Genomic DNA, 23,489 nt, shown 5'->3' with positions numbered 1-23,489 from the left:
CAATATAATCACAGGAATTCGACGATTCATTTACTCATGTATTATTGAATTTTAAACCTCTTGACTGTAGAATCAAATTAATCATCATAATTAGTACGTCACATATTCGTGAATGATAGCTGTACAAAAACAATTGTACCTATAGAGTTAATTCCACTACAAAATCGGTAAGACAACATTTTTACGTAAAAACGTAACGATTTAGAAACGAGACATAACTGTTAGCGATTATACATTTACCCGTTTCACGTTTAATAACGTAGATCCGGCTTTAGCCTTCTGTATATCCTTATTCCATTCATATTATCAGCCTCTCGGTTTTATTTCGGCTTTCATACGTATGTATGTAGATACCCTAATTGGATAAGAATTTTTTCGCTTGATGCATTGACCTAGAAACTATTCGCATTCGTCCATGCCTCAATAATGATGTCATATATGTAAATGTAAACAGACGGTGTCTATATTCTACCATATGTTTACGTTTTTTAACACGTTCCCTGCGGCACAGATTTTTCTGTACTTTCCATTACTGCGTTACGAGTTGTTTTAAACCTCGTCCTATATCCGACATTGTGGCGGCACGAGGCGTGTTAAATCCCACCGCCCGAAGGAGACTAAAATCCTTTTTTTGGCGCCAAATAAGACAAAATCGACGGCTTTTGTCTTGATTATTATTAACAATGAGTTGATTAACCTAAAACTGCCGCCGCCCTTGGTTAAATTCGTTACTTTAGATTCTATGGGTAAAATAAAATGTGGGTCTAATGCACCTCGGACCGCACTGAAAAATGGCAGGTTTCCATATAATTTAGTGATGGGAAAATAAATATCGATTTTATTTTATTGTTTTTATTTATCAACGTTATGGACAGAATGAATACAAAAAGGGGAAAAGTTATGGATGTTTTTCATTGAAACATTTCAGACAATAAGGTTTTTTGCAAACAGTGCATTCCGTGAGATTTTTTTTTTGTTTTTTTTGTCTGCCTCACGACATGTCAAGAATGTGCGGAGTTTTTCGTAGCATCCGACACATCTCTTCTTCTTTGGACCCTTATCGAGATGATGTGCTTTCTTTGCAGTGGATTCTGAAAAGTAGGAGCGAGTAGATTAGGGTAAAGAGTAATCGGAATACTCGGTAACGATTTTGCCTACGTTTCCTATATCAATAATGTAGCTACTTAACTTTTGTTTGAACCATAACAGGAAACGTAATTATCTATAATGTAATTTCTTACTATATACGCCTTGCCTGCCAAGTCTCACTACTGGACTTTCACCTAGACAGAGTATATTTGTGACTTACCTGTTTTTGAAATATCTTCCTGTATTCTGATTCTGGCTCAGATTTTTCAACCGGTTTTTCTTCATCTTCCTCCATGATCAACTTTTTTCGGCAACGTTTCGACATGATAATTTTCAACATAAAGACAGCGGTCCTACTTCGTCGCTACGCAGCCTCGACTGCGTTGCACAACACTAACCACGTGAAGCTAGCGTGGGGTGCGGTACGAGGTGCGTGGGGAAACGAGGCGTTCCCAACCTCGTTCCGCACTGTGTTAGCATTATTATTTGTTCAGTGCGGTACGAGGTCTAACAAACCCGACATTAGGTTGGTGTACCATAGAACTAGGAATCAGTAGCACATCACAAACATATAGTTATCACTCTCCTACACTGAACCAGACGGAAGTTATGCCTCTCGCACCACAGAGAAGTTAAAGTTTTTTCTTACCGCTATAACGACCAGACATGGACGAGGTGTTTTAAGCCGCGTTCCGCAGCTAACGTGTTAATAGAGGAAGATTTTTATTATTTATTTATTTATTTATTTATTGTAAAACTAACACAAAGTTATATTACAACAGGGCAGACTTAATGCCTAATGGCATTATCTACCAGTCAACCTTTGGTGATTGGAGAGATGTTGCGGCAGGTGTTAAATAAATAAACAATATAATACATTAAGGATAAATAAATAATATACATATTTTATACATATGCATTATGCCTAAATAAGTACGAGTAAGTATGTGTAAGTGGCACTGCCGCCCATGGACATCTGTAATCAACGCCAGATAGGATTAGATATTCCTACCTGAGGTCGGCCACAGATACTCCGCTAATACTGAGGACTAAGCTGGAACGCCTCGGATAAGTATGTCTATCTTACAACATCCTTCAAATCAGAACACAGTAGCGTTTAACACTGCTGTTATGAGGCAGAAATAGGTGTGACGGTGGTGCCGCCGGAGTCGTACCACAAGGGTTCTACCAAAATATTTATGAACCATCGGTATTACGATTAGCTTCATACAATGTTATCAATATATTTTATATATTACTTTCCAGGCGCTGACATGCTCGTGCGTCGCTCTCCACTACCACAGCTACAACGCTGGCGCCGATCCAGGGATGCTGGTCACCGGGACCTTCGTTGGCTACCTCATTATCTTCGCGGGAGCTGCCGCTGGTGAGTTCATTTCAAAGCTACGAGTATAATATGATCATAACAACTCGCTAGGTGTGCCCGGAAGTTATAATAAAGTAGGTAGGTACATACGTCCATAAAACGTAGATAATTTGAGTTATTGATAGATATCAATTATCTAAGCAAAAAGGGCGGGAAAATGTACTTTCCGGCATTAGCATTTGTTACTAGGCTAGTTCAATATGAATTGGATTACGGTTAGGGGGATACTGTTTAGCGACTACCCGAATATTTTCACTTTTCATAAAGTTCCGACATGGTTTGATTACACTACCCAGTAGTAGTAACTAAGATTGTAAGCTTAACGTTTATTCCGAAGCACGGAAACGCGCATAAAATCTGGCTACTTAGGTACGGTTAAGCAGCTCCCTGCTCCAGATGGGGATTGCCCTGTTTCAATTAATAAATTACATGCATTAATTGTTTTCCAGGATACCTTATGCAGACTCCTGCCCACAAACGCATTGACATCTTCTACTCTCTTGTCGGCGTGGCGCTGTTTGTGGCGAGCGGTGCTGTGCTAATCGACAGGTACTTAAGACTTATCTTAAATTAATTTTACATTTTTAGTTGTATTGAATACAATTTAAGCTTACAATTTCAGTAATAGCATAGTGGTTAAGAAACTCGGCCTTTCGATCGAGGGGTCCGAGGTTCAAATCTCACGCATCTCTGATTTTTCAAAATGATGTGCATATTAGAAATTTATTATCATTAGCTTAAACGGTGAAGGAAAGAAGGAAGGTTAGAGATTTATAGAAAATTAGTTTTTGCCCGCGGCTTCGCCCGCGTTTAAAAGAAAATAATATGACATTATAACATACATAAAACTGAAAATTCGTACTTTCATTGGAATACCAGTAGCGCCATCTGGCGAAAATTGGTCGTACCAACTCTGAAACCTTCGTGGACTCATGGACATCAACTTTGCTAAAGATCATCACTTGATCAAATGCATAGTTTACGATTCAGTCCTTACTAATATCGATTAAAATAATCGATGTTTTGGGTTCAAAAGATCGATTCTCCGATTAATCGATCTTATATCGCCATCCCTAGTTCCCGTGGGATTTCCGGAATAAAAACTATCCTATGTCCTTTCTGGGGTCTCAGACTATCTTTGTACAAAATTTCATTAAAATCGGTTCAGTGGTTTAGGCGTGAAGAAAAGACAACCAGACAGACAGACAGACAGACAGACAGAGTTACTTTCGGATTTATAATATTAGTAAGGATAAGGATAATCTCAAAGGTGTGGGAATTCTACCAATAGGCTACACTTGGCTAGCGGTGGACTATGGCCTAATCCTTCTCATTCTAAGAGGAGATCTGTGCCTAGCAGTGGGACAATAATGGGTTGATAATAATAAAACTTACATTTCAATGTATCCAGATTCCAGAACAGCGGTAAGAGCGAGTTCCGAGACAAAAACTTGGCGAAGGCATCTCTTGCAATCATCAACGGCGCTGTTCTGCTCATCGACGCCGTGTTGACACAACGCGGCGGCTAGATGGCGCTGTACCAGTCTTGAACTTTTGACAGAAGGCGGTCAAATGAAACTGCTTTCAACAATTTTGTAGGTTTATGTGAAGCTTTTTTAGAAAATAATATATTTAAGACTTCAGCATACACCACTGTATCAAAACTGAATAACTTTAAAGTTTTAATAGTACCTATCTTAAATTATTGTGAAGTTTTTGACTTTTACATGTTGTCTCCATAGATTAGTAGTTGTTTCGAAAATATTTATTAACAAAGTTAAGTTAAACCATCGCTTCGTTACGTTAAGGACACACAAAGTGGACATTGTAGGTACCTCATTAGGCTAAGATCATTTACTTATTTAAATTGTCCATTCCAGATTACAGAACCAAAAATATAGTCTATTCATACAATTAAAATATTTTTTTTACTTCATAAAATCGTCCACATTGTTATGTTTAAGTTAATTTTTGATGTTGAACAAGTTCTGTTAAAGTTAAGTTTACGCAAAAGATATTCCTAGTCGATAATCGTATAAATGCAAATATTTTATACTACTTTACAATTCTCAAATTACAAAGAAAAATGCATTAATATTTTGATATTCAATAATATTGTAGTATAGAGTTAATGTTTAATATTATCAAAATGATAAATATATACTTACTACTTGTATTTGCAGTTTGTATTTTACACAGTTAAACTTACAGTGTAATAATATATTCATTTGCATTTTTATACTTACACGTTTTGACTATTGAATAAAACTGTAATAATTTTAGATTTGTTTTATTGTCTACATCAGCGACGTAATATTATATTTTTTGGTTATTGCTTTTTCATAAAGTAGGTACGCAAGTCTAAACATAAAATTGATCAATTTCTTGTAATGTGTCATATGAAATTACTTATAGAACCAATAAATGTAGTTACATTAATATAAAAGCGCTGAAAGCAGCAAGTCAGCGCCCCTAGCGGACTGTGTCAGAATTGATGGAAATGTATGGGAAATACGTAAACAAATACAAAAACAGTCATTTTTTTAAAAACGTAAAATCTTATACTAAGGGCCAGCAGTGATAGCCTAGTGGTTAAGAAACGCGGCCTCTCGATCGAGGGGTCCGAGATTCAAATCCCAGGCCCCGCACCTCTGATTTTCAAATTTATGTGCGTATTAGAAATTAATTATCACTTGCTTAACCGATGAAGGAAAACATCGTGAGGAAACCTGCATACCTGAGAGATTTATAAAAAATCTTAAAAGTATGTGAAGTCTACCAATACGCACTTGGCCAGCGCGGTGGACTATGGCCTAATCCTTCTCATTCTGAGAGGAGACCCGTGCCCAGCAGTGGGACAGTAATGGGTTGATGATGATGATGAAGGGTACAGGGTTCCAGGTCAGTCATTCGGAAAAACGATGCATGTGTATCTATGTGTGTATGCGTGTATGTATGTGTAGCTTTGCTGTCCCGAAGGACCAACGCAGAACCCTGTACTTGAGGACGATTACGAATGTTCTTGGAGGTTGTTACTATGTAATATCAAATGGGTTGCACACCGGACAGCAATGCTACACATATCCTAAGGGATTAAAGTTACAACGCATTGATATCAGACATTCCCTGCTTCAAGACATCCGTGAACCTAAAATGTAGAGACGCTATACTGCCAAAATTATCTATACTTAACCTTGTCTCCTGATTCATCATCTCAGAGTCCAAACTATTGAAGCGAGAAACGTAAAATTTAAAGTATGAAAACTACGGCAATTCTTTTGATATTCCATCACTAATATAGGAGTTTAGAGTTTGTGTAAAAAAATACTAATTTTGAAGTAAGTTCTATGAAGGTAAGTATTTGTTTTTTTTTTGTTAGAAATATTGAAAAATCTACAGTAGGTACCTTATTTAATAAATTCAAAGAAAAAAATATTACTTACATTATGTTATGGTATTCCCGTACTAAATCTAAGGGTTGGTTTCCTCCTCCTCTATACTGTGGTGTCGAGATTTGTGCGTTATATAAATAACATACTTAAATGTCTATCTCATCACATTTTTTCACTAGCATTTTGCTAAGAGGTACATTATTTAAAAATAAATGCTAATGAAACATAGATTAAAGCAACCTGGCTAAATGCAACCACTGTTTGATTGTGTAAAGGGTAAAGGTTTAGGCAGGCTGGTTACGGAAATAGCCTTTGTTTGCGATAGACAGACGAACGCAATTAGGCTGATGGCGCCGAAGCAATCTGATTGCAACTAATTAATTATTCCGAGCTGTAGGAAATACACAAGGCTAATGTATTGAAGATCCTTGTGCAAAGACGTGCTGATGCTGCCTTTGGCCGGTCTAAGTGCATTGAATTGACAAGATGAGTAAAGGTTAGCACACATTACACACGTACGAGTAGCAATTCTGTTAGTTTCTGTCTCGTTGTCAGTTGCGAAGTGACTTTTATCCTCTTCATCCTTACTAATATTATAAATCCGAAAGTAGCTCTGTCTGTCTGTCTGGTTGTCTCTTCTTCACGCCTAAGCCACTGAACCGATTTGAATGAAATTTTGTACAATTATAGTCTGAGACCCGAGAAAGGACATACTCGTAGGATAGTTTATATCCCGGAAATCCCACGGGAACTAGGGATGGCGATCTAAGATCGATTAATCGCAGAATCGATCTTTTGGACCCAAAACATCTATTATTTATTCGATATTAGTAAGGATTGAATCGTAAACTATGCATTTGATCAAGTGATCATCTTTAGCAAAGTTGAGGGTACGAATTTACAGTTTTATATATGTTAGTATGTTACATTATTTTCTTTTAAGCGCGGGCGAAGCCGCGAGCAAAAAGTAGTATTTGTATACTTCGTATACTTGGCGGAATTACATTATTTATTCATGTAAAATGTATTCATATTAAAAATAGCTTAAATTTTATTGTACAGTCGTACTAATAAACGAAAAACACAAATGTAAAAAAATAGTTCACATATTTTTGCATTGTGAATTCCTTTACGCAGATATGGCAAACTGCATATCTCGCATAAAACAAAAATGCAAATATTAATAAACTGTACAAAAACTTATCAAATATTTTTAATTAAACTATTTTTGGATGCAACTTGCCCATGAATACGTAACTATCATCACAGAGCTGGTACGAGCATTGGTACGCTAAGCTTCGTAGTTGTAATAATAGATCAGGGTATAATTACCGCTGTCATCCGGTAATGAGACGGTAATGCCTGCTGTCTCCGCCCGTCGCTTGCTAGATCACCTGGGACTACCGACTGATAAATATTAAAGCGATACTAGAGCCGCTCATATGTGGAACCATGTGTTAAGTGAAGACAAACAATTTCACAGATTCTCGTAAAAATTAAAAGGCTTAAAGGATTAAAATTCGTGAAATAATTGATTTAGTAACTAAATAGGCATCAATCATGATTTAAAAAGGGGCAGAACTTAAAAATGAATCCATTTTTTTAGTGTTATATTCCTGTTGTAATGTTTTATTCATTATTAATTAGATGTTGGCTAAGAAGTAAATTATATTAGGTATTATGACGGAAATAGCTAAAAAACGCTATTTAATTTGTCACGCCTTTTATGATACAAGAACAAAAAATTGTTAATTTAAAATAAAGTATTTTTTCATAGTAATGCTAAAATTTGTAATCATGATTACTAATATGAGTTAAGTTTTTGGAATCGCCGCATCGCGATTGGCGATTGTAATTTTTGGCGACTTGCTACGGTCAGCGATTTGAATCCGAATTACCAGGATTGAACCACTACTTCATGATGTTAAAAAAAAGTAAGACAGAGCGTCTGTGTAATTCATGACACTAAATAAGGAACAGCAACAGAGCAAAGAGCCTATCATGACTAGATCATGCTGGAACGCCTCGAAAAAGTATGTCTCCAAATCATAATAAGTATATGTATCTTTTCGATAACTAATATAAACGATGATATTCCTTTACTTTTGTAACTGACATTTTATAAAAAACCTATGACACTAGTATTTTATTACGATATACATATTACCTTTTACGTATGATCCTTAGTGTGTATTAATATTTATGACGCGCCTTTGAGCCTGTTTTGCGGTTTTCATATGCTCGGGGCGGATTTTGAAATAGGGACACTTTTAGCGAAATATTTATTATAAAAGTCTATATAAAAGAGCGTATATTATAAGTAATTTTATAAAAGTGAAGTCAATAAGTTGAAACATTTTTATATATTTTAAGAAATTGAAGCTTGTTGAAAAAGTTATGTCTAGATTTCTTTATTTATTTTTAAGGCGTAGGTATGTCTTAAGCGCTGACAGGATATATTAATAATATTTCTTTAGCTTCGTTTTACCTACAGTCTAGACATAAGCACACCTACGTCGTAGACACAATATATTTGATTGAAGTAGGTATCTATTGTACAATACGACACTGAACGAAAGAAATTTATTTTCTGCTAAAATTAGCTATTGGTATAAAAAAATCTTAATTTATATGATGAGCTATTTTTACGATCTATATAATAGCCATTAGAAAATAATCATCTAAGGAATAAATTTTTCAATTTAGTAAATCCTTACCGAAACTACTCGTTTCTGTAAAAGGTTTCACAGTTAGAGAGAATAATAAACAATCTCATTGGACATACTAATAGTAAAGTAAATACGTAATCAATGCAATCAAGTGAATTGCATCTATACCTTTGGCGGAAATGTGCAAACTTTGCCGAGCTATCCCGCGATGAAATCCAAACATTGGTGACCCATCTTTGACCGACTGTACCGTCTTGGGATTTACTAACACACGGGCAAATTATAACATTTAGATTTGGACAAACTGCTCTTAAGTTGTACTACTTGTAACATTTACGTCACATATTTTGTTCCATATTCCTATATCACTTTTCTTATAAAAATTGAAAAGTGAAATTTCTTATAAAAAAATTGCAATCAGTTGCTTTACCTACTACCTCTAAAGACTTATTTAGTATGACTAATGTGTGTGTTTTAGTGTCGGATTCTATACCCGGATCGCGTAGATTGTTCGCATTCAAACTCTACTCTCTACAATCGATGCCATTATTTCTGGAACAAATCTTGTATACTGACTTTCTGACTTTTCGCTTTTAATGAAATATATACAAGATATATTTAATAATGAAGCGCAAGCAGAAATAGTGATAGCCTAGTGGTTAAGAAATGGCCGCTCGCTCGAGGGGTCCGAGGTTCGATTCACAAACCAGGCACGCATCTCTCATTTTTGGAAGTAATGTGTATATAAGTGGGTATTAAAAATTAATTATCGCTTGCTTAAACGGTGAAGAAAACCATCGCGAGGAAACCTGCATGCCTAAGAAATCATAAAAAACAGTTCTCAAAAGTATGTGAAGTCTACCAATTCGCACTTGGCCAGCGCAGTGGACTTTACCTAATCCTTTTCATTCTGAGTGATGTCAGGCAGTGGAACACTAATGGGTTGATGATGTTTTAATGAAAAACATTATTCATTAATATTTTTGCTTTTTTAATTTGTGAAATAGAATTTCACAAATTATAAAAGATAATTTGTGAAATAGAATTTCTTGCACTTGCTTGCCGTGAAAATAATTGTAATTTCGCTACAAAGTTTTGAACAATAATATTAGTTAATGAAGCAACACATAATTAGAAATAGAATTTCACAAATTATCTTACCTGTAACATTTAAAATGCTACCAATGCGAACCATTCAGCGTCATCGATATACAACGGAAATATCTAGTTTACATTTTGATTTTGAGCACAAAATATTTGCATATCTTTCTGTACTGTGAAGGTACGACTTTTAAAGTAGGTATATCCATTCTTGGAATAATAGGAATTATTTTGTTAATATTTATATAGTGCAATCATTTAGATTTTTAAAAGAAAATGAAAGCTTTTAAGAATTTTAGCTAACTATTATGTATTCCTAAAACAACGACTGTATTAATATAGCATCTTGGATCTATACTTTACTTGTGTTTAACAAATTGTTTGGACAATTTGGAAAATCCTCCAATAAGCCGATCATGACATTAAAGCTTAAACTGAGCTAACATAAAATTAAAATTGCCTACGTACTTGCACGACATGCTTCATAGTTTTAGGAGTAACTTTCAGAGGCATAACTTTAAGCCAGCCTCATCATTTACACCGGCCATCTATAAGCTTACGTTCGAGCTTAGGTTTGATAACCATAAAATTTCATATTTCTCAATTTCCTGTGAGTGTGTTAAAATAGTACTTTTAAATTTTAAGGTTTTGTGTTAGCATCTCCTATCTCCTGTCCAGATAAACTAAGCTACAAGATTTTTATTGTCTCTTAGGAGTAAGTTGGAAAATTTGGCAAATTTTAAACAATATGGCAATAAGCTAATAAGGTTCTATGATTAAAAATGATGACTTTAGATCAGGGTATTCCATGAATTTTTAACAAAAACATTTAAATGAAGCGGTCTACAATTCTATATTATTAAAGATCTAACAATAGTTACAAGATACATTCAATAGTTTGATCTAAAACAGAACCAGGGATACATTTCTAGGTAAACTTAATTGCAAATTCATTCAGGAGGCACACATTTCCATACAAATGAAACTCGTGGCTGCGTGCTATCTCCACAAGTCATCTTTAATAACCATAAATCTACAAATCGAGCCGCTTAATTATTTATAGCCCAAAAAACCGCAGTTTCAATTTTGTGATCCGATATTTATATGGGATTCAGTTCGGCAGACATATGTTTCCTAACCACGTACAAAAATACATAGGTATAAGATACACCAACCCAATTAAATTTCAATCAGTATAAAAAGATTACGTTGATGAGGTTTTGATGACTACTCAAATTTTTCCGTCTAATAGTTAAGATGCCACAAGAGTTGATTAGTAACGTTTTTGATAGAAGAAAAAATGTTCAGTTTATTAATATGCAAGGCAACTATGCAACTTTCTATCGAAATACTTGAAGGTCCGTAGCTTTCTTACGAGATACCAATAATATAAGTCATAGACGCCACTTCTACAAGATTTCTTTTCTATCCAAGCAGATATCATCATTAACTTCAAAGTAAGTAACCTAAATTTGGAATTAGTAAATAACAGAACGAAATTTCAAGAATTTTAATTAACTTTACTTAAGGTACGAAGAAACAAGATAATTGAAATTAAAAACTAAACTTTAAAACAAAACAATAAAACGATTGCACTTATTTCTTGTTCAAACAAAGCTTTCTCATAACAAAATAAATCTGATTTTCTAATTAAGAACAACATTACCGTCTCAAGGATTTCTTTGGATGAAAGAGCTATATTAAAGGAATATTTTAATAATTGAAGGGCGCCATCGGGAGTGAGCGAAGGGAATTATCGTGAAACTCGACGACAGTTGTTCGGAGTTACCTACAATTTGCTGATTTGGACTTCGCACAACACAACCCTATTACAGGCCCGCTTTATTTTTGATACAGTTCTAATTAATGTTCATTATCGTAATGAAGAGAAATTTATTTAATACCAAACTTGGTTTGATGTTGTTTCGACAATTGTACTTAATTCAATTGCTTACCATCTTTTGTTTTATAAGCAAAAATTGAATAGTAGATTGGTAATTTGTTTCTATTTTTCGTGTTCTGCCGCCACAAAGCACTAAAAGCCGTGAAAATAATTGTAATTTCGCTACAAAGTTTTGAACAATAATATTAGTTAATGAAGCAACACATACTTTGTCGTAAATAATACAGAATTTGGGAACGCATACCGTGCTTTTTGATTTAAGAATAAAAATGATGATTACATTTAGCGTCAAAAATTATTAATGGAACGAAAGATAAACTTTAAACTCTGGTTTTCTGACTACCATAGACATATACATGTGTACTACATGTAACAAGTGTTAAACCTAGTAGCTATCCGTTCCACGTTTCCGAGTGCAAGCAAGTGCAAACTGTCGAACTGGGCTACTTCCTAGCATATCATAAAGAGTTAGTATCAGAATCAGATGCTAACTTCAGCTAACTCGTGCTCGCTGACTATTCATATGCTATTACGGAATTATTATAGGTGTCTTTATTCAAACGTTTTACATGTTCAGAATAAAATAAAGTTAAGCTTTCGTATCCAATATTAGAAATGTTATACTGTTTCTTATTGAGTTTAGCGAGTGGTTTAAGTCGTACTATAAAAACAAATTAAGATCTTTTATATTTAAAATAAATGAAAAGGGAATGTTTGATCAGTTATAATCCAGGTTAAAATTTATTTTTAATATAATTTATAGAACTAGTAGTTCTCCATACGAAAACAATAAACCATTTAATATAAGTTTGTTAGGCGCTGCTGTGTTCCGTTTTGAAGGATGTGGTAAGGGAGACAGACTTTCGAGGTGTTCCAGCTTAGTCCTCAGGGGTAGTGGCGCATCAGTGGCCGATTTCAGGTAGGATTATCAAATCCTATCTGGGGTTGATTACAGATGTCCATGGGCGGCAGTAGCCACTTACCATCAGGTGGACTGCTTGCTCGTCTGCTACACCTATATGAAAAAAAATCAGATATGCATGTATTTATTACATTATGAGTGACACAAGAAAAACACTGATTTGAAGTGACCAAGTAAATGTTACCTAATACATGATATATTTTTTTTTTCAAGTTTGTCTTTCTAATACTATTTTTTATTACTTTCGTTTGCTACTGGCGTATGAAGGTCAATTTTCTAAGCTCTTTGTTACGTTATATGAAATATAGCCAGGCAATTATTTTTTACAGGAGCTATTGAATTGATATATTTTTTACAAATAGGAGATACGTGGCGAGTGACATGTCAACAATGTCCTTTCTCTTATGTCGGTTTTACAATAATAGAATGGATTTATTGTAGCAAAATGTTATTTTTAAGCAAACTTGTAGTGATGATTACCAATAAAATTATAATACTTTTGTAATTAGTAATTGGGATAGTCTAGATCCTGATATTATATGATATCCGTGGTGCCGGTGCACTAGTAATAATAACCTAGAAAAGTTTTGTAAATTTACTACCAACTCGAATAAATATGTATGAATATCATTTATGACATTAACTGATGTTACCTTGTTTTGTGTAGCAAATCTAATCGAAAGAAAAAATATCCCAAATATTGAAAATAAAAATGCATTAATATAGTTATACGTATAGTTAATATATCATAGTTGTAATCCAAGCGTTTTTACATAAAAGTTCCTGGTTGTATTGTTACAAAAAGAGCACTATTCCAAATTCAGCGTCACGTCAAAGCCTAACCGTTGTTGGTTGTCCATACAACATGGGCCGCGTTAGTAAACGGCTGATTTATGCGTGTATAGCCGCTATACGCTATGCGCTATTGTTTCTGCGCAATTTATCACCGGCCCGCGGCTACTGGCACTGCGATTCACTTGGACTGTGAGCTATTGATGGGGCTTGTTTATTGTTTGTAAGCGTAGACAATGCTAATTCTCTTTTAATTCATTCCTATTTAATAATAATTTAAATTTAAAATTAAGCTGCGATTTTTATGAATATCTCCTGAGCATAAAATCTCAATAATGTCGATTTAAACTTTATGCTTAAATAAAAAGAACTAACCTCCAATGTGAAATGGGTAATAGCCGAGGCCTAAACGATGTACCGCATGTCTATGCAATACAGGTCGCGTTAGTAAAACGATTAGTAAAATGATTTATGCGTGTATAGCAGAAGCTCCCGCTATTGTTTGTGTGCTATTTATCACCGGCCCATGTAGCGGCCACTGCCACCGCGATTCACTTGGCCAGCGAGCTATTGACGCTTCGGCGTATTGTTCTCAGCTTCCTGAAATTACAAATTAATGTCATGACAATAGCATGCTTCAAAGACATCGATAGATCATGAATTTAGGATATTCCAGGTCCAGAATACTCAGACCTGATATTGTTGGAGAGCAATTAGCTTTAGAGCAGAATTGCTGTAATGCTGTATTGATAGCAAGGTGGGAATTTTTACTGTATAGCTAATTATTGTTCAAAGAACAGACATTACTTACATTCCTTTTGTCAATAGATCTTTGTCGTTATCTAAGTCCAAACAAGATAATGGACATTAACATGTTGGTATTTTGCGAGCTCAAATTCGCAATTCTTATATATGTTTTTGTTATTAAAATATTTTAGATTACCTTAGATAATTATAGGGCTTGTTTTGACGTGCGTTGAAAATTGTCAATCCAGCCGAAGTAAATTTTCTTCTCCTGTTGTTATTCATGGACGGATTCTCGTGTGGGATTGAGATGATCTCGTGAATATACAATTTGGCAGATTGCGACGCGTGGCTCGAGAACAATACCTGTCCGCAAATTGGACGAATCCCGCCGCATCTTCCGGCTTGTTTTCTAAAATTTAGCGCTATTGTGCATAAAAATGCTTTCTTTTATGCCAGTTTATTCCCAATGGGGCATTCAACGTGAAATACAATACATATTTGCAGGGTATTTTGTTTTTTTTTAACAAAATTTCAGTAGGTATGTGTAAAGTGTAGTTCATTATTAATAGCTGATGGAAAATTATCACTTCCACTAAATTGAAACCAAACCTATAGTAAATTTCAAAAAGCTCCAAGGCGATATCGAGGATTAGGTACTACTCATATGGTGTCATGTAGATATTGTAACATAATGATCATTTTCGTTAACCCCAAATTTTCGTTAACCCCAAAGGAAAACATTGCGCGGAAACTGACGTACATGCTCGAAAGTTAACCTGTTCTCAAAGTTGCCTGTAGTAACTTTGACAACTTGTAGACTTCCCATACCTTTGAGATTTATGTTTTTTTTTATGAATATACTAATGAAATCAAATTATTTATAGTTTCAAAGTTTCTTCTTTCTCTTCTTTTGCTCAATGTCATCAAAAAAGAAAACAAAACATTGTTATTTTTTTACTGTCAGCATAACTATATTTAATCTATATCTTTTGTCTTTTTTGGCGCCAAAGTGATAGAAACTTCATTTTCAAATTCACTTTAACCCTACTAAAAGTCATAAAATGCGTGGTGCATCCAGGCGGAAACCAATGTGAAACCGTCTTTTAATAAAGTACGTAGCTTTCTACCTTCTTTTTTACGTATTACCATACCTCCACACATAAAATAAGATTTACGCAACGACGCTAAAAGATAGTTTAGATATTAATAAACGACAAAATGACTGTAAAGTCGTAAAGCGTGATGGCGAATATCCATACCTATTCATATTCCGTTTTTACGGCGGGCGGACATATCTTTGTATCTTTATTTTATGTGACCTTTTTGCGTCAACGGCACATTGACCCCAGTCCCTTTTTGTTTCGCGTATAAATAATTCGTTTTGTATGAAATTCGCTTCCTTGAAGACAATTTTATTGCGATGTGCAACTTGATACGAGCTGTACTAGGCACGTACACATACAGTAAACCTTTTATAACGCCACACCTATTACTAATTAATATGAAGGTAATGATTAAAAATATAAAGATAAAACTTAGCTCAACATTAAGTGAGGATTTATATGAACTTTTTATTTTTTTGTATAAAAATTTTGCTAAATATATTGTTATCCCGCCAAGTCTGATGCATCTGAGCTCCACAACTCCAATCAAAACAATATCGTATCGCAGGTGATTACGGATCGATTTCTACTCTAGGGACGTGTGCTTTATGACCCTTCTAACTAGAAAGTAGTGCTATCTGGTCAATTCAAAGAAATTTTGTTCAATAAATTTCAGGAAATCCTATTGGTGCCTTTGATACACTCCAATACCTTAATTACCATGCACATTCCTGGGTATTATGAAGCTTTTAAGCAACTTCCATACAATACAAAGATGAAATAAAAAACGTTATGTTTGTTTAAAATTTATTAACAATCAACAGAAATACGCATACTTCTGTTCCACACAGCATCTTATACGTTATCAGAAAGTAGGTACATCTTTGGCAAGTCGCATTTTATGGGTACGTTTATACACAGTCCGATTTATCTATGTAAATTAGAGTAAAAATCGGATTGTAAATGAACGTTCTTTACAATATTAATTATAGCCGCAATAATTACAAAGGGTTTTCATAAATTTATAATACGTGATTTTTATAAATAAGTATAGAAAATAAGACCGCCAGTACATTTAAAATTAAGTAGATCTACTTATATAGTTTAAAAGGGTACATATAATAGGGAACATTATGTCATCAATATTCATTCGACTAAAACACGCACACGATATGGCATCGTATCGCGGCACGTTGACGTCGTACAGTTTTGCGATGTCGCGTCGTGGAAATTTAAAATGCGCGTCATAAAAAATCTCGATGTGGTGAAAATTTGTGCTGCAATTTTACGTTATTTCTTAAGAATTTTACATAATTCCCCAAAATTCTGGGAAATGGATGACCATTTCTTTTCATCGTGATGGCAGGATGTTAAGATTGCGTCGTGATTTTTACGGAGCGCGTCGTACATTCCCACGACGCGACATCACAACGATATACGACGCGATTCCGTTTCGTGTAGATATTTCAGCCCATTCATAACCCATAAAACCAGTAAATTACTTATCGAGCTACACTATAAATTATAGGTTTGCATATATCATTTTATTAATATTAACTACCCATGAAGTTACTGAATGTTACAACGATATAATAATAAATCGACCATTTAGCCTCAAACAGTAGGTATTGTCGTAGATAAATAAGCTTCTGGTACAGAGAATTACGACAAATAAAATAAATTAATAAGTAATTACAAAAGATAACGAGATAAATAAACAATTATAAGTTTTGTGAACATTAATGAGAACATTTTATTAACACGCCGACAAGCGCGATAAAATAATGAATTATAATTTAACCATATAATAATATTATAACTATATATATACGTATAAACGTAGGGAAGATACCTATATTTGTTATTACAAAAGCAAAATTTTACATACAAGTAAGGGTGCGTTTTATAGACGCCATATTACGTTATACGGGTGATACGAAAAATTATTCGCAAAAGGGCGTTGCGTTTTAAAAGTGGGCTGTCTATGACGCACCACATATGAGATTATCAAAATAATATATGATTTTAGACTAAACCTATCGCGGAATTGAGACATTTTACTATGTAACGGGTACTCACGATATGCGTGTTTTTAAATTTCTTTATTACCGATATGTCGACCCAGTTGAATGGATCGTGGCGAAAAACCACATATCGTGAGTATTCGTTACATAGCAATATTAAAATAATAACAAGCGAAAACAAATGGATAAAAATACACGATTGAATTCTATATAAATTCTCAAAACAAGTAACAAAACTTAACACATCAACGTCGTCGATATTATTATAAATACATAAAGATATCACATGCAGCTGAAACCGCTTAATTATGATATGTGCTTCTTGAGCTTCAAGCTACGGTAACAGAGTTCACAACAGAAAATACATTTAGGGTCTTTTCCCACTGTAATTCAAGTTCAGGCCGCACTTTTTATAATCATGCTTAGTATCACTCTTATAAAAAATATATTAGTGCATTATCGCTTCAGTATGATTCATTCAGATCTTAATCAACCACTCTGCTATACAACTGTAAAAAAATAGACTTGGCAGACGCACTGCCGTGCCTCCATATACTACCATTAGAATAACAAACATTTTTTGAAGAAATTTTAATTAGTATTGTCATGATTGATGTAATTTTCTTTCAAGATATTCTATCAGTTCTATATTTTAATTTAATTCATTGCTATAGCAATTAATTTGTGACGATAATATTGATAAAGTATTAAAAGAAAATTAGTTTTCGACTTTTATACCTTAGCGTGACCGAAATGAGCGAACTAAATTTGAACGGTAGTGTGGGTAGACCTTTAGCAAATCATTCTAACCAGATATCCTAAAACTTAAAACTATAGTAAATTGCATTTATATAATTATGTACAGTCATTTGCACTTCTTATAGGTACGTGTCTTCAGACTTTTAGCTAACTTCAAAATATACACAAAAATATCTATAACGTCTAACACTATTTCAATACTCATTAGCTTCAATCAAAACTATTGTTGGTCATGCTGATTTGTACAAACGAATTGTAAAATAGGTAATATTAATGAATTTACTCGTCCTTATATTTGGCATACATGATGGCTCATCCGCAATTTGTTTACTGGAATGGTAATGACATTATGCTGAACGATTCATACGTTTATTTGGACAATCTTTGGCACCAAAATCTTAAAACTAGTCTATGGAACCAAAGAGTTACATTGCATTGATTACATACTTAGATCTATGTTTGCTTAAGTCACATATACGAGAGAGTTCGACTAGGAAGTCATTTTCGATTGCACCGCCCCAACCCCTTATCACATCACGTGTATACATTTCTATCTCTATCACAATTGTCCTGCTCTTTATAGTGGTCATACGAAATCGTTGACTTCATTCTGTAGGGGATTTTCTGCTTTGTCAATGCATTTTCTGATAGCGTCGAGTACAGTGACGATCCGCCGGTCGACGGCTGCTAGGTGCGGCTCCCACAGGATGGGCGCGACGGGGTCCACCTTCATCGATTCTCGGAGGGCTTTAGAGAGCGGGACGCCGTTGTGGAATCTAGGGAATAGAACCCAGACATATATAACAATATTCTTTATTGTACGCAAAAATTGAACACATAATAAAACATACCATTTTAATCAATACAGAAGGTGGTCTTATCGCTAAACAGCGATTCCTTCCAGACAACGTTAAGGAGAGGAGTTAAAGAGAGGATAAATTGAAAGAATAGGGAAAAAACATACATTTATTGTTATAACTGTTAAAAAAGTCGAAAAATATTTAAAAGTGTATGCATACTTATGTAAGTTACGAGTATACTTTAACTGATCAAACGACCGAAACGCGAAGGTAAATATACAAATTACAGGTATGTGGTAGGCGGGCAACTTCGTCCCACGCTTAAAATACACTTTGATCTGCTATCGTAAACTCGCCAAAAGAAATACGTACTTATAACGTCAAAAATCGTTATACCGAAATTTCTATTTTTTAACAATATCTTAAAGAGTCACTAACGAGTCGTTTCTATACTCTATAGTTCCTCCTAAAAATAATAACTCGTAATGAAAAAATATTCCTCTACTTTTCCTTCTTTTAGATCAGAATTTAAATTTTAAGTACACTCTTATATAGTCAACGCGGGTGAAAGCATATTCAACTATAAGTATTATATAAATAAAGTAAGTAGTTCAATACTTCCCGTATTAAACATAATCTTCACTATAATAAGTCCAAAGCAACCTCCACTGAAGTTGGAAATTAAGTTAATCTTACACTAAGAATAGATACTTGTAAACAATTCAGGACAAACTTCACCAATAACATTTATTGACATCCTTCCTGGAAACCCACTGGAATCTTTCAATGAGAGCTTTATTTGAACCTATTTCAAAGCTACGTCTACGTAGTTTTACCTTGTGATCTATCACAAGGTAAAACGAGTTACAAGAAATGGGTAATATTAAAGTCCAACTTAATAATTTTCACGTCTCTGCTTTATATTTAAAATGCATGTTTTATTGTTACGAGTTTTTAACCCTTCTTTAGCTGAAGCAAGAAATGTTTTATTTTGAGCAATAGAAAATCGGTTCTCGGTCTATTCAAAATTTGTTTTTTTTTTAAGTAGGTACTACACAGTGTCCACTTCATGTTAAGTAGCTATAACTATAACCCTTAAAGACTTGTTAAGTCAGAACGAGTTCTGAAGTTGACAACTGCTTTACTATATCTATATGAAAAAACAAGAGACAAGATTTTCGGGCAGTTAATTTTAAACAAATAAATCGAGACAATTTGAGAATCATAGTAAAGATTTTTGGGCAATAAATTAAAAAAAAAGCAATAAGCCTTCTTAGTATTAATAGAAAAACATTATTGAAATCGTATTTCTACGGAGAGATAAACGTGCAGCGTATATTAACATGTATACTAAACATATTATTTATTAAATTAACTACAAATCATATTTCACGGAAAAGTTCATCGCACCTAAGGAAAGGCCAACGGTAGAACCTATCTAGGCACTAAATATCATAGTTGCTTAAGTAGTTAGGTCACTCATGTTGATTGCAGTGATTGTGCACTTATATTAGCAATAGAACTAAACGATCGCATGACCTGGAATCTAAATTGGATAGGAGTTGTCCTGAACTTAGCCATTAATTTGCGTGGCCACGACATATGGCACTCATAAGTTTTGTATGAAGAAAGCTCTCGGTGTTGTGACCAAAAATAATAATAGGTATTCCAGTGTCAAAATAATATCTTAGCTAGATTGGACAAAAAATTAAGTTCATTGATTAAAGAAATCTTGTCTAGATTTAATTTTTGCACGTGAACGAAGTTGATTTTGCCCACTTAAACGAGTAGGTCAGCTAAAAAAAAGAATAAACAGTCCCTGAAATATGTCGCCAAAAAAGTTCTGCCAATTATTTTCTGGCCTCTTATGCTTACAAACCTTGGTCCTTACGTACAAAATATGTGTTAAGAAGAAGAAATCATTACCCAAGGTGTTATACGGGGGACGGAAGCTGATAAACTACTAACTTGAGCAGCGTAGCGAGCGTGGTGTGCCGCACGAGGCAGCACTGCAGCAGCGGCGCGAGGATGCTCAGCTCGTCGTGGAACGCCTTGCCGAACGCGCGGCCCTGGTCTAGGTGCAGCGTGAACGTCTCGTTGCCGAACATCCTGGGATGCAAACATTAGACTTATTTGGAGGGCAGTGGTCCCTTATGATGTTTGCCTATCATGTGGAAAAGGGCAGTGGTCAATTATAACTATCATGTGGAAATCCGGAACAATATCTCATCTACAATAAAATTTGCTATTCACTATCAAAGTATAGAATCCAAAGATAAATCTCCTATTTTCCTAAAAACAACATATTGTGCTCTAAGTTTGCTCACATAACTATCTCTCAGATCGCTGTTTATATGAGAAAAAAAATATTGAAAGTAATTTGTAAAATTCAGGTGGTAAGAAAAGGTGGTTCTGGACAACGATTAACTAACAATAATAACTATTAATAATAACCAACAAAATTATAACGATAAGATTAAACATACTTAAAGGTCTCGTAATGATGTCTGTCCATATTTCCTGTGAGGAAATCGAAAATGGACATATCCATTAAATCCAGTAGACGTCTACCAGAGTCGTACGGTGGAGTAGTACGCACCTGAAACACAATAATTAAATTAGTATCGTAGGTTGTTCAAATTAGCATTTTTTTCGAATATCTTTCCCATTTCACTTACTGTATCGCAATAATCAGATTGCAACTCCCATTGAGCTTTTCTTCGCTTGTGATATGATCTCCTCCAGGGATGACGCCATACCTGGAAAATGTCCCAAGAATTCATTAAAATTTCACTCGAAATTGTATTGAAAATCCAGCTTCTTTCACAGCGTTTATACTCATATTCGAATGATGAGAAACAGGTGAAGATATGACACAAAAACAGATTAATCTAAAAAAGAGCTGATGATTTTCAAACACTTAAGCATAATTTCTGTAATCATAGCTTTGACGGTATAATCACGTTATTTTTTGGACAACAATAATTCAAAAGGTTTAATCCATTTAGGAGCTACGATGCCACGGACGGAAACACAAATGCACAGATGCACTTTAAACTAACAACGTCTTTTTTTGCGTAAAGGATAAAATCAAAGAAAATATTCACCTTCCGCTCAGCTAAGTCTGAAGACGGCAAGAACGCAGCGAAGCTCCCTTCCAGCATATCAGGGTTGCCGCATATGGCGTGCCCAGTATCGCAGTAGTACGAACATTTGCCGTGGAAGCAGAAGTTGTTTGCCGGCGACACGAAGAACGTCTTCAAGATATCGCCTTCGGTCACGTCGTAGATCTCTGTGGTCATATTGAGCACTCTGCCTACAACTGGCATCGCTCGGCGAAAACCTAAGAGCCTGAATTGAAAGGAATTTTTGTTATAGAATGGTTTCATTGACAAAGATGTCGGTACTAAGGTAACACGGCATGTACAGGCCTCTTTTAACAGAAGTGAGGAAACATTTCTCATCATTCAAAGAGTCACATTTCGGCCTCATTAGTTAGTAGACCGAGATTGACACGAGCTCAGGATTAGAATTGAGTTGTGTGAATGGGGTTATGTTAAAAAATTATATAAAATTAATTTTTAAGATCTCAAATATTACGAGATAGAAAAATACGTAGCAGAAGCTTTTTATAGGAACTTACTAGCCGAAAAAGGGAAGCATTCACTCAGTTGTAAGAAATATAAGGCGGTATACGTATTTAAGTAAGAAAACCTTAATAGGATTTTATTATTTTCTCTTTTAAGTTATCGAAATAATTATGTAGTTGAAAAATGAGAAAAAATCCCAAGTCTATGGATTTAACTGTCCTATAAAATTGAATTTTAAATGTAGATAATTGCGTTGCAATCATAATTGTTTGATGCATATAATTTGGTGCTTTTTACATTCATAATTTGTTATTTACATGCTAAATAAGTACACAACACTCATTTCCGTGTGGCAATTCTAATTATTTATCAACAGGTTAGGTTACACCCAATTGAACGTTACGCTTGCTTTGGTATTATCATTTTTGTTTCAACGTTTTATCGGTCACCTAAAATATAGCCCTAAATCTAAAATGAACATAATTAGGGTAACTAATATTAAGTATGGTATTGAAATCGACCGAAATAATTGTTGCATATTGTGGATATTTTAGGTCAATTACAAATTTAAAATACGGTTAATAAATGAAAGAGTAAAATGTACTGAACTTTTCTGTTAGTCTTTGGCTATTTATATATAGATACTAGCTGACCCGGCAAACTTTGTACCGCCTCAAAATCTATTTATCAAATATATTTCATATAAAATATAGCCTATGTTACTCGTGGGTAATATAGCATTCGAATGGTGAAAGAATTTTTAAAATCGGTCCAGTAGTTTTTGAGCCTATTCATTACAATCAAACAAACAAACAAAGTTTTCCTCTTTATAATATTAGTTTAGATTAGAATTCTTAACATAAAAATGCTTTTCTTATTTTACTATTGGATAATATTTATTCAAAGAAAATCTCTTAATTACCGTGAAATTACCGTATGGAAGCTAAATGTTCTTCCACGCTTGTTAGTTATAATGCAAATAAAATATAATAGCTAGCGTATTTCAGTTAACTTGAAACCAAATTAAAGAATACGGTACATTGGAAAGTTAATGATTCTTGTGTCATATGATAATTTTGTAAAAAGTAGATATTTTTTCGATGATAAATTTAATATTTTTGAAGTTATATTACTTTGCCTTTGTATTGATTTAATTACGAATGACTTAAACTACTGGTTACCGGTATTTCTATAATAAAAAAATACGAGTC

At 34.3% G+C, this 23,489-nt stretch overlaps 2 protein-coding genes across 3 annotated transcripts in view; one reads left to right on the top strand and one right to left on the bottom strand.

The window, feature by feature from the left end:
• The window catches only part of LOC140744226 (protein snakeskin), a 32,466-nt gene that overhangs the window by 6,345 nt on the left and 2,632 nt on the right, over positions 1–23,489 (top strand). The window contains exons 2-4 of one of the 2 annotated variants that reach the window (XR_012102535.1): positions 2,356–2,476; positions 2,926–3,025; positions 3,888–4,228. Coding sequence is in view for 1 of the 2 variants with exons in the window: in XM_073075755.1 (XP_072931856.1) it covers positions 2,356–2,476; positions 2,926–3,025; positions 3,888–4,005 (339 nt within the window). In the remaining variant the exon portion in view is untranslated. Of the gene's footprint in view, positions 1–2,355; positions 2,477–2,925; positions 3,026–3,887; positions 4,759–23,489 lie in introns of those variants that run through there. The other variant, XM_073075755.1, reaches the window with a different exon arrangement.
• Positions 16,695–23,489, bottom strand: part of LOC140744225 (extracellular serine/threonine protein CG31145) — a 113,239-nt gene continuing 106,444 nt past the window's right edge. Inside the window, exons 8-12 of the mRNA XM_073075754.1 lie at positions 21,796–22,039; positions 21,367–21,447; positions 21,175–21,287; positions 20,657–20,797; positions 16,695–18,664 (exon numbers count right to left, since the gene is read on the bottom strand). Of these exons, the coding sequence (XP_072931855.1) occupies positions 18,475–18,664; positions 20,657–20,797; positions 21,175–21,287; positions 21,367–21,447; positions 21,796–22,039 (769 nt within the window). The 3' untranslated portion in view covers positions 16,695–18,474. The remainder of the gene's footprint in view (positions 18,665–20,656; positions 20,798–21,174; positions 21,288–21,366; positions 21,448–21,795; positions 22,040–23,489) is intronic.

The sequence above is a fragment of the Epargyreus clarus genome, unplaced genomic scaffold (genome assembly GCF_041222505.1).
Source record: "Epargyreus clarus isolate Ecla_fem2 unplaced genomic scaffold, WU_Ecla_fem_2.2 ptg000008l, whole genome shotgun sequence".
Taxonomy (NCBI): Eukaryota; Metazoa; Arthropoda; class Insecta; order Lepidoptera; family Hesperiidae; genus Epargyreus; species Epargyreus clarus.
The sequence above is the reverse complement of the archived record's forward strand: the minus strand, read 5'-3'. Positions and strand labels throughout refer to the sequence as shown.